Here is a 12,826-nt window from a genome sequence, read left to right on the forward strand (position 1 = left end):
TAAATTACATAGCATTACCATGGTAAAATAAAAAATAAATAAAACAAAAATAATGTATAATGAACTTAAATTAAGTTTTTATTTTATCAATGTATGCGATGACAACATCAAATGAAACACAATTGAGAATAAAATATATGATAATATATATATATATTCATGAAATTAAATATATTTCAATTAAAATCAGTTCCAAATCTAATTTAAACGTCTTTTGGATGAACACCTAAAATGTAAAGAAAACGAATTTCAAGATACTATCAGAAACTGTTTTCATGGGTCTTAAAAAATACATTTAACTTAATAATAATAATAAAATTATACTATTATTATAATTAAACTGAGAGTCAATGAAGAGATATATAAACTAAATATACATATATTTATATATAAATATAATATATATGAAACTTAATTTCTTTTACGAGACATAAAATATGGCATTCGTTTGATAATATAATAATAATTAATTATAATTATATAGTATTATATAATTTACAATTCGTCAACATTTGGCGTAATGGTATCAGAATTGAGTGTAATCTCTCCCTTCATTAAAGAGCTATATATGTAAACTCCGGTTCCAAACAACATAACAAAACCCATTGAAATCAAACTATATTTAAGATAAAGGTTTTTAAGACGAGACCTGTCTTCCGATTCCCTTTGTTTGCGTTTAATTCTGTCAATAGTCTCCGTAGTTTTGCGGCGCTTCTCATCGCGCACTCGTTGTCGTAGCTCTTGTTGTTGACAACTGTTGTTTGAATTATTTATATTGTTGTTCATTAGCTCTGAATGATTGGCTGAGTCTTCACTTGAGATCATATCTTTAGGGACGGATGAGAATGTATCGCATTTGCTTCTCTTTGAGTCCGGTTCTGGTGATGTCGAACCAGATTGTTGTGATGTAGTGCTTACAGATCGACGAAGACGTGGTGGCAAAGGTGGCAATGGTTGCGAACACATGTCACTAATGTCTCCGGTTTTATCCAATTTATAGTGATTGACGCCTAAGTCATCAAATGGGAACTCATCGGGATTATGGTCTTCGGTAAAGCCGAATGATCGATGTATCTTTGGTGATATCGCTTTACTTATATATGAATTATTATTAGCACTAAAAGGCACTGAAGAGTCGTTGGCTTGATTTAGACAATACTGTTTTGAGCCCTCAATTATGGCTAAATATGAGAACCTCAACTGTTCCGGAGTCTGGATTAAGCCCTTTCGGTATTTTCTCATATCTAATAGTATGTCTATTAGATTAACCGAATCAGTTCGACCGTACTTTTCGATCTATTATAAGGAAAAATCATTTAAATTACATCTAATTATAAACATAAAAACGTGTCAAACCATACCATAACAAGACATGAGTCGACAAGACATAATGTTCCCGAGCGACCGATACCAGCACTACAGTGTATAACAGGCGGTCCGTAATCTTTTAAATCTAAAGCTCCTGATCCGCGAACGGCATATAAATATTCGAGAAAAGACGCCGGACTTTCTGGAAGACCAAAGTCGGGCCAAGACGTGTAGTGAAAGTGAAATATTTCACGAGACTGTTGACTCTAAACATTAGACAAAACAGATGCCAACAAACAAATCAATTTTTAAAAAAAGGAAAAACAATTAGCAAATCATTCAATCAATTTATGTTTATATTTGTTATAAGAGTTGGCAAACCTCCAGATCAGTCAATAAAAATTTTCTTATTATATAATTGCGAGACTTTGTCTCTTCAATGAACGCCACTTTGAGGTTGACGTCAGTAAATGTAAGCTCATCGCAATCGTCATCTTCTTTACCGTTTGGCCAGTATTTATGGCACTTAATCTGACCTCTTTCGACCAATCGGTTCAACATTAAAACCGCCGACGAGTTCTGTTCCCATATCATTAGCCAAAAATGGCCACTCGTTTGAGCCAACGGACCCTATAATCAAATAATAAAACAATTAATCAATAAATGAGATCTTTGTTTAACATTATTTGTATTGACAAACCTGTGTTAGTATATACTGTCTTTGCGCGGACTCTACTTTTATAAGACTGGCATTAATGTAGTTATTATCACTTCGTTTTAAGACAATGCGACTCCAATCGTCTGTAAGTCAATATAATACAAATCAATCAGTTTTTTTGGTGATAATCACTAAACAAAATCGTGTCATACAAGGAGTAACGTCTTTATATCGATTCAATGACTTGTTCTCCGATTTTCGGCTCTCTTTGTTCAACAATCGGTCGTCGAGTGACTCTTCATGTATTTTCTGGGTTCAACAACATGTCGACAAATTAATGGATCAATTGATGACAATAGTGTCAGATGTCATACCTGATAGATATGATGCCATTTGTTGTGTTTGTCGTAGTCGTCAAACTCGGCCTCCATTTTGCTTAAGACCACAACAAGTGATGGACAGGATTGCACTGACGGCACAACAGATGTCTAGAGCATTGGCCACAGTGTCGGGTCTGTGATTGGTTTGTATGTATGTCTAGTGTTTGGTCAGTCTTTACGGTGACTAACAGTGCGGACACAATGAGCGTCAATACAATGACATGTAATTCGTGGAAATCAACAACAAATGCATAACACGTACGACATATACATAGCATATGTCACACACTATACACACAACTAATTCAACCATACATTCAAACTATACATACATTCAATACATTCAATGCATTCACTCCACACACACCACAAACAACACTCAATGCCACTCACTATAGGCCTCAATGAGACACACATAGAGAGCGCTCACAACTAAACATACATTCATTGAATGAATCGCTTTCATCAATGAATCAGAGATGCTATGTATGGATATTATACTGTATTATACACTGTATTATCATTACATTACTATATATACAGTACAGTAATACACAACTACTCTATGTATTGCTATTCAATGTATTATTGATTGATTGAATGGATGGATGGATGGATGGGATGATGCGCTCATGTGTTGACAACAACAACAATACAACAAAAATCTCTATCTTTTCCTAAACTATAAACTACTGACTATTTTATCAATCAATTTGTAAGCCATTCATATAAAAAATACCATTCATTCAGTAAACATATACCAGTTATTACTGAATATACCGTATATTATATTATAGTACTTGTACTGTATTTGTGTAACCGTTTATATAATTGAATATAAGTTTTTATTGTTAATATATTTCGTAATATTGTATATATATTTTAAAAATTAATATAAATAACTATTTTTATATTACACAATCATTTAGTATATAAGTTATTAAAAAATGTTTTGCAATTTTTAAAAAACCATTAAAATAATACAGATGTATAAACTGTAGATAATATAAAATATCTTTTTATTAAAAATAACAAATTGTTATAAAAATAATAAGTACTGTATGTTGACATAAATTAGTCGATAATTCATTAAACATTAAAAAGGATGTGAAATAATAGACAAAACATTTTTCTGAATAACATTTTTCAACATTTCATAATCACTTACATTAGTAATTGTCAATTAATTTTAATTGCTTTATAAAATACATATCCAAACCATTTATTTATTTATTCTATAAATAATTTATTTTATCATTTTATTCACGAATATTCTACAATATTTTGTTTTAAAAAAGTATATTTAATAAAATAATTTTATGAAAATATTTGATAAAATAATTTTATGAAAATATTTGATAAAATAATTTTTATGAAATATTTGATAACTAATTGAAATTATTGCTAAATGATTATATAATCATTTTTTTTATTAAAATATGTCTAAAATATCGCATATCATCGAAAAGTTTTTTTTGTAATTAATTTACGCAATTGAGACTAAATACTGTAATTTATGAAATATCGTAATGTATGTCATATATAATATCATATATCATAAAAATAGTTAACAAAACACAGGAAAGGATTAAATCAATAATTATTGTTAGCAATAGATTATTTGGGTTTAGTTTTTACTTTAAGTGATAACAATTGAGTATACAATTTATATTATTATATATTAATATAAAAATATATTAATACTAAATACCTGCAATACCTTATACAGTAATAATACTGTATTATTTTATCATTTAGTTTTATTGAATGATATATTACTACAATGAGTCAAACATAAATTAATATACGATGATATTATATTTTATATTAATATTTTTATTGTAAAGTTAAAGTTATTTTCAATTGTAATAATGAATGATTCAGTTTTTATTAATTGAAATGTGAATATTATTGATTTATAAAAGGTGTCAGAGTATTTTTTATTTATAAAAACAATTAAAATAACTTTTGTTTTATTTATTGACATTAAATTGATATACAGTATTATAAATAAAATAAAAATTAAATTTCTAGCGAAACAATACTTTATTTGAGTCGACAGTTAACCGATAATTGTTAGCTAAAAAATAATTTGTTATGCAATTAACTATTCATAAGCAGTACTTTTTTTGCACTTAAATTGCAATTCAATGTAATGTCAGTTTCAATGATTTCCGAGAATCGAGTTATTGATAAATACAATATTCAGTTCATATAAAAAAAACTTATTTTTAGTCTATTTTCAGTGAATTGAAACTTAAATAAAAAATAAATAAATCTATTTAATTGGATACTACAGTATTATAAAAAGTAAATATTTAATGATAAATTTCTACTTAATTATTATTTATACTAAAAATTATATATAATAATTTATTATAAGCTATGACTAAGCTTTGAGTATATTTTAATAAATAGCATATACTGTATATGTAATATATATACTGTATATGTAATATATATACTGTATATATACAGTATATACTGTATATATACAGTATATACTGTATACAATATATATCAGGGTTAAGCAAAGAGGTTAGAGTATGGTGAAGGCATTTAATCCCCGATTGAGGCAAAAATTATCTTATTATACTTATTAGACTTTTTGCAAAAATTTAAATGTATTCTGAAATGTAGAGAAATCAACACATTATCTCTAAATTTATATTTTAAAATCAAAATTTTATAAAAATAATTGCTAATTATTTTTTATTATATAATTATAATATATTTAAACAAAATTATTGACTAAAAGTAAAAGAATTAAAATAACGATATCATCACAACAAATCATTACTATAATAAAAATTGTGTGACTAAAAAGTTAAAAATAAACTATTTGTATAAATAATAATAATTATATTGCAAATAAAATATGCTTTTAAATTAATTAAAATTATGAGTATAAAATATACTGAATATATTAATGTTTTGTTAATTATTTTTAATTTAATTTTTAAAATTATTTTTTATTCTTAATATTTTAGTTAAAAATGATTAATTTTTATCAATCTAAGGAAATATTCCAGGATATGATGGAACTTAAATTGAAAATATTTTCTTATTTTCCTTATAATTAATTTTTTTCTGGAAATTTTTGGAAATCTATAGGGAATTTTACTTTACTTTACTTCTCCTTAGAATTTGTTAATTTTTGAAAAATTGTTGTTTAATAATACAATAAATGTTTGTATTCCACCCAATTCTCTCCAAAATACTATTTTGTTATTTTTGTTTTTTACCCCACCCTTTACTCCCCTATAATCTAAACATTACTTAACTCTGATATAATGCTATATATTCTATAATATTAATAGTACAGTATATAAACAGTGTTATACACTATAAAATACACTGTTATATTATACAGTATTACAGTTTATCAGTTATGCGAACTGTTAATAAGTTTTGAGTAAAACTAAATTATCAAAATTATCTTATATTGTGAGACATATACCATATTTTAGATAAATTCATTTAAGATAATGTATATAATTTTATTTATCATAAAAACTGAAATTATTTAATAACAACTGTTTTATAATAATGTCTATATACTGTATATATAATCGATGCGATTTTTTTTGCAATTTGCAATATACCGTATATAATATTAATACATAATACTGTTATAATTAGTATTTGTTAATTAATATCTAAAGTTTTTATATTGCATTATCCATACTTAATAAGCATATATTGAACAATAATACAATGCTTTGACCAAAACATGCTAATAGTTTGACCAAAACTTATATATTTATATTTTCTTAATGTTTCAAATAGTTTTTGATTTATTTATATAACGATTTTGGTTATAATTGATAATCAATGTCTCGTAAAGCGATCATAATTTATTTTAGATATTATTATGTTATAATTTAGTTTTTGATATCATAAATCAATTTATAAAGCAATTTTCTCAACAAAATTATTTTTTATCTGATTAATTGCTTAGATAGTAAATTTACAGTAAATGCTATGATATATCAATTTTAGTCCAATGATTGCCATCATTTTTATTATCAATTATTAAATTGTTTGCCCTGATATATCATATTGTATATAGTTATATAATATAAACTTATGTGCTTAAAGTAAATTATCTAGTAGATTTATGGAGGGCAAAAAATATTATATATTTAATCATTTATAACAATTGTTTAACAGTAGAGCACTGGTAGAACTGGGATGTCTATGGTTTGGACGGACAGCTCGTCATTTAGTATGACTTAACAGGAAATTCGGGTTCGCTTTTGCAGGAAAACAGAGGAAATGGCAACGAATCCAAACATATTCTCCTCCATTAAAATCTCTTATATTTATATATAAATATACTGTACTTTATATTCAGTAAGATATATACTATACAGTAAGTTATATACTGTATATACTGTACTTTTTTTGTTATATAAATAGTTATATAATATACTACTGGTATATGTTTAGCTGTGTTTGAATTCAAGTTAAAAGTTTCTCTTTCTCACAAAATTTTAGTGATGACATCATCTGATCGTCAAATTTATTGACTTCAAATTGCTGCCAATAATTTAGTGCTCAAACAATTAATTTTCAAATGATTTATCAATTTTGACGACATTAATAAATCTTGTTATTGTTTTTAATAATAAAATATATTATACTTATGAGTTAATCAATTTAGATAATACAATAGTTTTATATTTTAATCTACCAACAAAATATTTTATGTCATTTTTATTTATTATATTAGTTATATTAAATAAGTGTTTTTAAATTATACAGTTATTTATTATGACATTGAAAAATAACAATAAATACTTATCCATTTGTAAAACATTTTATAGATTTGTTTTCTTAAAAACTAAAACAATAAATTTAAAAATTAATAAAAAATTAAAGTTACAATATATAATAATATAATAAAATTTTATAGCTATCTATAAGCTACTGTAAAATGTTTATTAGCTTATAAATCTGCCGATAATACAATATGTTTTTAAAAAATATATTATTGAAAAAAAATTGTTAAATATATTAATTATTTTAATCAAAATATAAGTACAGTAAATAATAATAATAATAATAACAGATAAAAAAGTGAAATCAATTTAAGAAATCATAAGGAAATTGACAATAATTGGCCATAATTTTGGAGTCACTGTTCCGGTCAATACATATATATTGTATATATAAGAAATTGATTGTAAAATAAAAATTGTTAATAATTTTAAAAAGAGTTTAATAAGTGTGTACTTAAATAAAGTGATTATTTCCGATAAATTTGCTATTTATTTCCTTCCGACATTTTTCTTTGTAATTTTAAAAAATAAATATTCTTAAATATTTTGTATTTCTATTTACAATATATATTAAACTAAAAGCTAATATAAAAAATAAACTTTATTAGTATTATTATTATTATTATACGAATATACGTTTGACTAACAATTTTTTACTCTCTACTAACATTGTCATCAATCTTAAATGTTTTGTTTGTTAACTAATATACTGTATATTTTACCCAACTATTATCTAACCTATAGTCAAAAATAAATTTAAAAACCTATTTGTGTAAATGAATGTCATAACTATAATAAACTACTACAACAAAAATCAATTTTTACAAACTCTGTATAACAAAATTGCATTTATAATATTTAACACATTGTATTATGTAATGTAGACATTGAAGAATACGATATGTTAGATAATAATAGATAATTAAATTATAAATTTTCATAAATTTCTAAAAAAAATTTCTCGATAATAAATATCTATAAAAATATTTTAATATAGTATTGTTTTTAATTTTATTTTTATAATAAAATTATTATTTTAATTGAACAATATTATATGAACAACATTACATTACAAATTAGATTTCGCTAAAGATTATTTTTAGTAAAATATTTATATTATAATTAATAAAACAAAAATTAAAATTCAAGACAAACTTATAAAATATAAATGAGAAAACTTATTAATTTTGTTTACTTTTAATACTACTTGATTATCATTAATACACTAAAATTATAGTCTATTTTTAGTCAACAAAATTAATATTAGAATAATAAATAAAGAAAATTTTTAGAAACTTTCCAGAATTTTTCTTTTCTGTACATCTATATTGATGTTTAAAGTTAAAAACATTTAGTATACTGTAGTATAGTTTGCTATAATACCCGTCACGCCTATTGTTGAGATAAAAGTTAAACTCTGCCGTCTATTTACACATACAAGTAGTTAGACTACTGGTGTATACATTTATATCGAAATATTCATCGCATAAATTTGTAACAAAGATGCTATAATAACATAATATTCATATAATGAATAATAATGTTTAAATATTTTGATGCCTTCACTCACTCCCCGTTTATTTTATCGGTGATCTTAATTAAACCAAACGATTACATTATAAAACAGACGTTTTTGTGTTTATTCATAGAAAGAAAAGTGAATTTCATTAAACATTTTTTGAGTTTTTAGATAAGAGTAAAGCAAATCAATGTTTTATTCATTAAACATTTTTCAGTTGATGTTATACATTAATGTTAAATATTATTATAACAACATAATGTATTTAAAAAAAAATGTAATTGAATTTATATCTATGTACTGATATTATTATTATTATCTATTTTATAATTTACGCTAAATAGTAATTAACAAAATTTATTATTTCTTAATGATTTTCATAACTATAAAATTAAGTGTATAAAAAAATCATATTTAATAAAATAATGTTTTTATTTCTTAAATTAGTCTAAATCATTGAGAATTGGTTTATTTATTTTTATTTTATTTAATATTAATAAAAACAATATCATTAGTGTACAAATAGTTCAGAAAATTGCTGCATATATTGATGTAAACATTTAGCCAAAATATTAATTTTAAATAATAAAAATATGTATAGTAAAATAATTTACTATTATAATATTAAATTAATTATTCGTAATATTATTTAATAAGCTATACATTAATTTTGTTATTTTGTAGAAATACATCACTAATATTAATGAATATACGATATATTATTATAATTATGGCATCCAATGAACCAAAACTTTTGATTTTTTTTATCGCAAAACAGGAAATATATTATAATAAATGCGTGTATTGTAATCATTATATAATTCACATGTATTTGTTATGACTTTAATTATTTTACTTCACTAGTTTTTTTTTGGACAATATTATTGATAAAGAGATTTGACAAAAACACTGCTAAAAATTATTAAATAATAAATGTATTGATTGGCTAACAAGCAGTGAAAGCAAACAAATTAATTGAGTACTTATTTTATACGAATATATAGTGCAATACTCTTAATATAATACGATATTATTTATTATATATAAGATATAGAGTAGACTAATGTCAGCCATTGAATGGATGAATCAATTCTTGAAAAAAGAGATCGTTTTTCGTCTATTATTTGGTCCTTTCAGTGCATAAATCCGTTTTCTTTTTGTTCATTAGTTTATCCATTTGTGAACCGATTTCTTGGGTCGATCCTAACCAGTGTCAGCTAAAAGTCGTCTATTATTTGTAAACAATTGTAAATTTTCCAGAAAAAGTTTCTGTGAAAATATTGCAATAAATCTAAAACGTTTAACATTAGATAAAAATTTAAGACACTTTATTAAATTATGCATTTAATAAAATTTAATTATATTTATTTTACAAAATATTTATTAATACAATTATAACAATTCATAATATCTGATTTATGATGTTTATTTTGTAATACAAATACTTAAGTTATTATATACTGTAATGTAATATATTTAATACAATAATCATTTATACATAAATTAGGTTATATATTTTTTGCTAATTTTTAAAGCTAACTAGCTTTTTAATTATTTTTTGTAACATGTTTACATTATAAAAAAAAGTTGCACAGAAATTTTCCTAAAATTTATATTTTACTGACATTTTGACTAACCATTGTACGTACAAACACAGTATACTTACTATAGAGTACTGTAGTTAATGTAATATTATTTATATTTGTTTGCTTTTATACGGAGTTATTTGTTATCTGATAAATAACATACTCTATGACTAAAAATCAAATTTGTATTAAAATATAGTAATTTTATAATTTAAAAGTTAATTTACTAAGTCATATAATTTAAAAATATTTCTTAATAATTTATAATAATATTTTTATTTGTAAACAAGCTATTTCTTTAAAAAAAAATTATTATCCACTTTTAGCGCAAATATCAATTTAAATTTAACTAAAATATATTATGATATTATGCACTAAAATATATAAATATTTAGTTATGCATGAATTGAATTCAAAACTTTCCGACTCTCAGGAAATATAAACTTCAGCATACAATCTATGAATAATAAAATATAAGCTAAATTCATAACACAATTGATTTAATATATTTTTTGGCCACTGTCTGCATCACTTATGTACTCTCTTTTAAAATGCCATTTATTTAAGAGTAGATATGATAGAGAATAGGAGTATAAATCCATAAAAACACACTAAAAAATATTTTTATTTTATTTAATATTTAAGTCAGTATTGAAACTATAAAACCAAAGCTAATTTCAGTAGATTTACTTAATTTTTGATGTCATTTAACTATTGAAAATTATAAAAGCATTTTGTTTTGTTAAACGCTTTAGATTTTATCAATTTATTTGCTTTTATTTTCTTTTATTGACGACTCATATAATAACAGCTTTTAAGATGAAAAGCAGAGTATCGACAAAACTAGAGAATAGAGAGAGAGAGAGAGAGAGAGAGAGAGAGAGAGATGTTGGGGCGGGTCTTATAATTGATTGAATGGCAACCTTAAGGGCAGTCTGTTGGGTGATTCGCCAGTTGCTAGCAATGGATGATATTATAGTGGAAACTCTTTGATGATGATTACGGTGTGATTCTGGCAACGGCACCAACACTACTATAACAATCAATATATTTATTTATTATATAAATATATATATATTATATATATATAAACCAATATAAAAAGTTTTTCATAAGAGAGATAAGTAAAAGTGAAATACGAAACGGACATCAAATTCTTTACTAGTTTTTTATGCACACAAAACATAATGAATGACACTTTCAATGTATTCATATTTTTTATGTGAAATGTGATATCATTGCATGAGATCTGACAGTTTGGTAAGTTTTGTTGACATTTTTTGATTATTATTTTTTATTAAATATGTGAAATTAAATGTTTTTTAGTAGTAATTTCTAAAAAATATTAGCTTTGAATCTAATATATTTAATAGTTTTTAAAAGTAAAGAAAATGTTGACAATAAAGAGTGAGTGAATGAAATACCAAAAGTAAATTAAGCGATAATAAAATGTCGTTTAGTTGTGTGCAACACATGTTTTGGCAATTGTTATGCTTATATAGTTGTTTAGGCAAACATCGGTAATTTGTTGGCCGATAATCACATACCTATGCTATTTACTATTGGTATAGAGTTCCTTCCTGACCCTTACCCGGCCTTTCCATGTCTTCCTATGGATGATCCGTTAGGAAGAAGGAAGACGGCCTACAAGGCATTGGGAAGGAAGACTCTGTTTCCCAGTTGTTACTGAATATTATTTTATTATTATTATTATTATTATTATATTGCAATTCACTTATTATACATAAATATTATATACATTTATAGTGTGCAATAATATTATATTGTATACTGTATTTCTATAACTGTGTATTCAATAAAAATCAAGTGTGAATTTCCTATATTTTAAGTTATGAAACGGATATATTTAAGTCAATTATTTAATATAATCTCAATAATATTACAACTTTTAATTTACTGTTGATTATCACGATATTATTTATCGATATAATATAATCGCATTATAATTTTGCTCTAATAAAACATTTATTCAGTAACTTAGAATAAAAATGTTAGTAATGTTTTTTTATTATACTTATAAAATTGGATTTTTATTTTATTTTTATTTTTATTTTTATAATATAAAATAAAATTTATTAACTTATTAATAAAATATACAAATTATTAAAATTAGTTTTTAGAAAATACTCTATTTATATATTTTATATATTAGTTGTAAAATAATTAATGTTTGGCTACAATACAGTTATGTATTACAGTAAAGATGCATTTTAGTTGCATTTAAATAGTCAATGTTTCTAATTTAGGATATAAACGAAATAATTTATTTTATTTTGCATTTAAATAAAATACTATTAACAGTAAACTAATGATGAGATAATTATTTAATTTCAAATTATTACATTATGTATTCATGTATTATTATTATGTATTTAATTAATTAATTAAGATTATATATATTGACTAATAAAATATTTATAGTAATTATTGTTCGAAATTCTAATGGTATTGAATTAGACATTGAATTAATATTTAAAAAATAGTACAAATAGTGTTTATATTGTAGACTAAAATTATAAACAATTTTTGTCTATTATTATAATTTGAATAAATCAATTGAATGTATATTA

The 12,826-nt window shown here is 23.2% G+C and overlaps 1 protein-coding gene across 2 annotated transcripts; it reads right to left on the bottom strand.

Moving 5' to 3' along the window:
* Positions 1-102: 102 nt before the first annotated feature.
* On the bottom strand, positions 103-2,777 carry LOC128962629 (tyrosine-protein phosphatase non-receptor type 2-like). 2 transcript variants are annotated; one of them, XM_054309024.1, is made up of 7 exons: positions 2,341-2,777; positions 2,179-2,275; positions 2,009-2,109; positions 1,690-1,938; positions 1,362-1,574; positions 650-1,296; positions 103-226 (listed from the first exon to the last, which is right to left on the bottom strand). In XM_054309024.1, exons 1-7 carry the CDS (start codon positions 2,395-2,397, stop codon positions 199-201), a joined length of 1,392 nt encoding a protein of 463 aa, XP_054164999.1. In that variant the 5' UTR covers positions 2,398-2,777; the 3' UTR covers positions 103-198. The 2 variants fall into 2 exon arrangements, with proteins under 2 accessions (XP_054164999.1, XP_054164998.1); XM_054309023.1 differs by lacking the exon at positions 103-226 and having other exon boundaries at positions 446-1,296; positions 2,341-2,776.
* Between the last annotated feature and the right edge of the window lie 10,049 nt (positions 2,778-12,826).

Source organism: Oppia nitens, unplaced genomic scaffold (genome assembly GCF_028296485.1).
Source record: "Oppia nitens isolate AA-2021 unplaced genomic scaffold, nextdenovo-longstitch-racon4-pilon3 scaffold6_pilon_pilon_pilon, whole genome shotgun sequence".
In the NCBI taxonomy this organism is placed as follows: domain Eukaryota; kingdom Metazoa; phylum Arthropoda; class Arachnida; order Sarcoptiformes; family Oppiidae; genus Oppia; species Oppia nitens.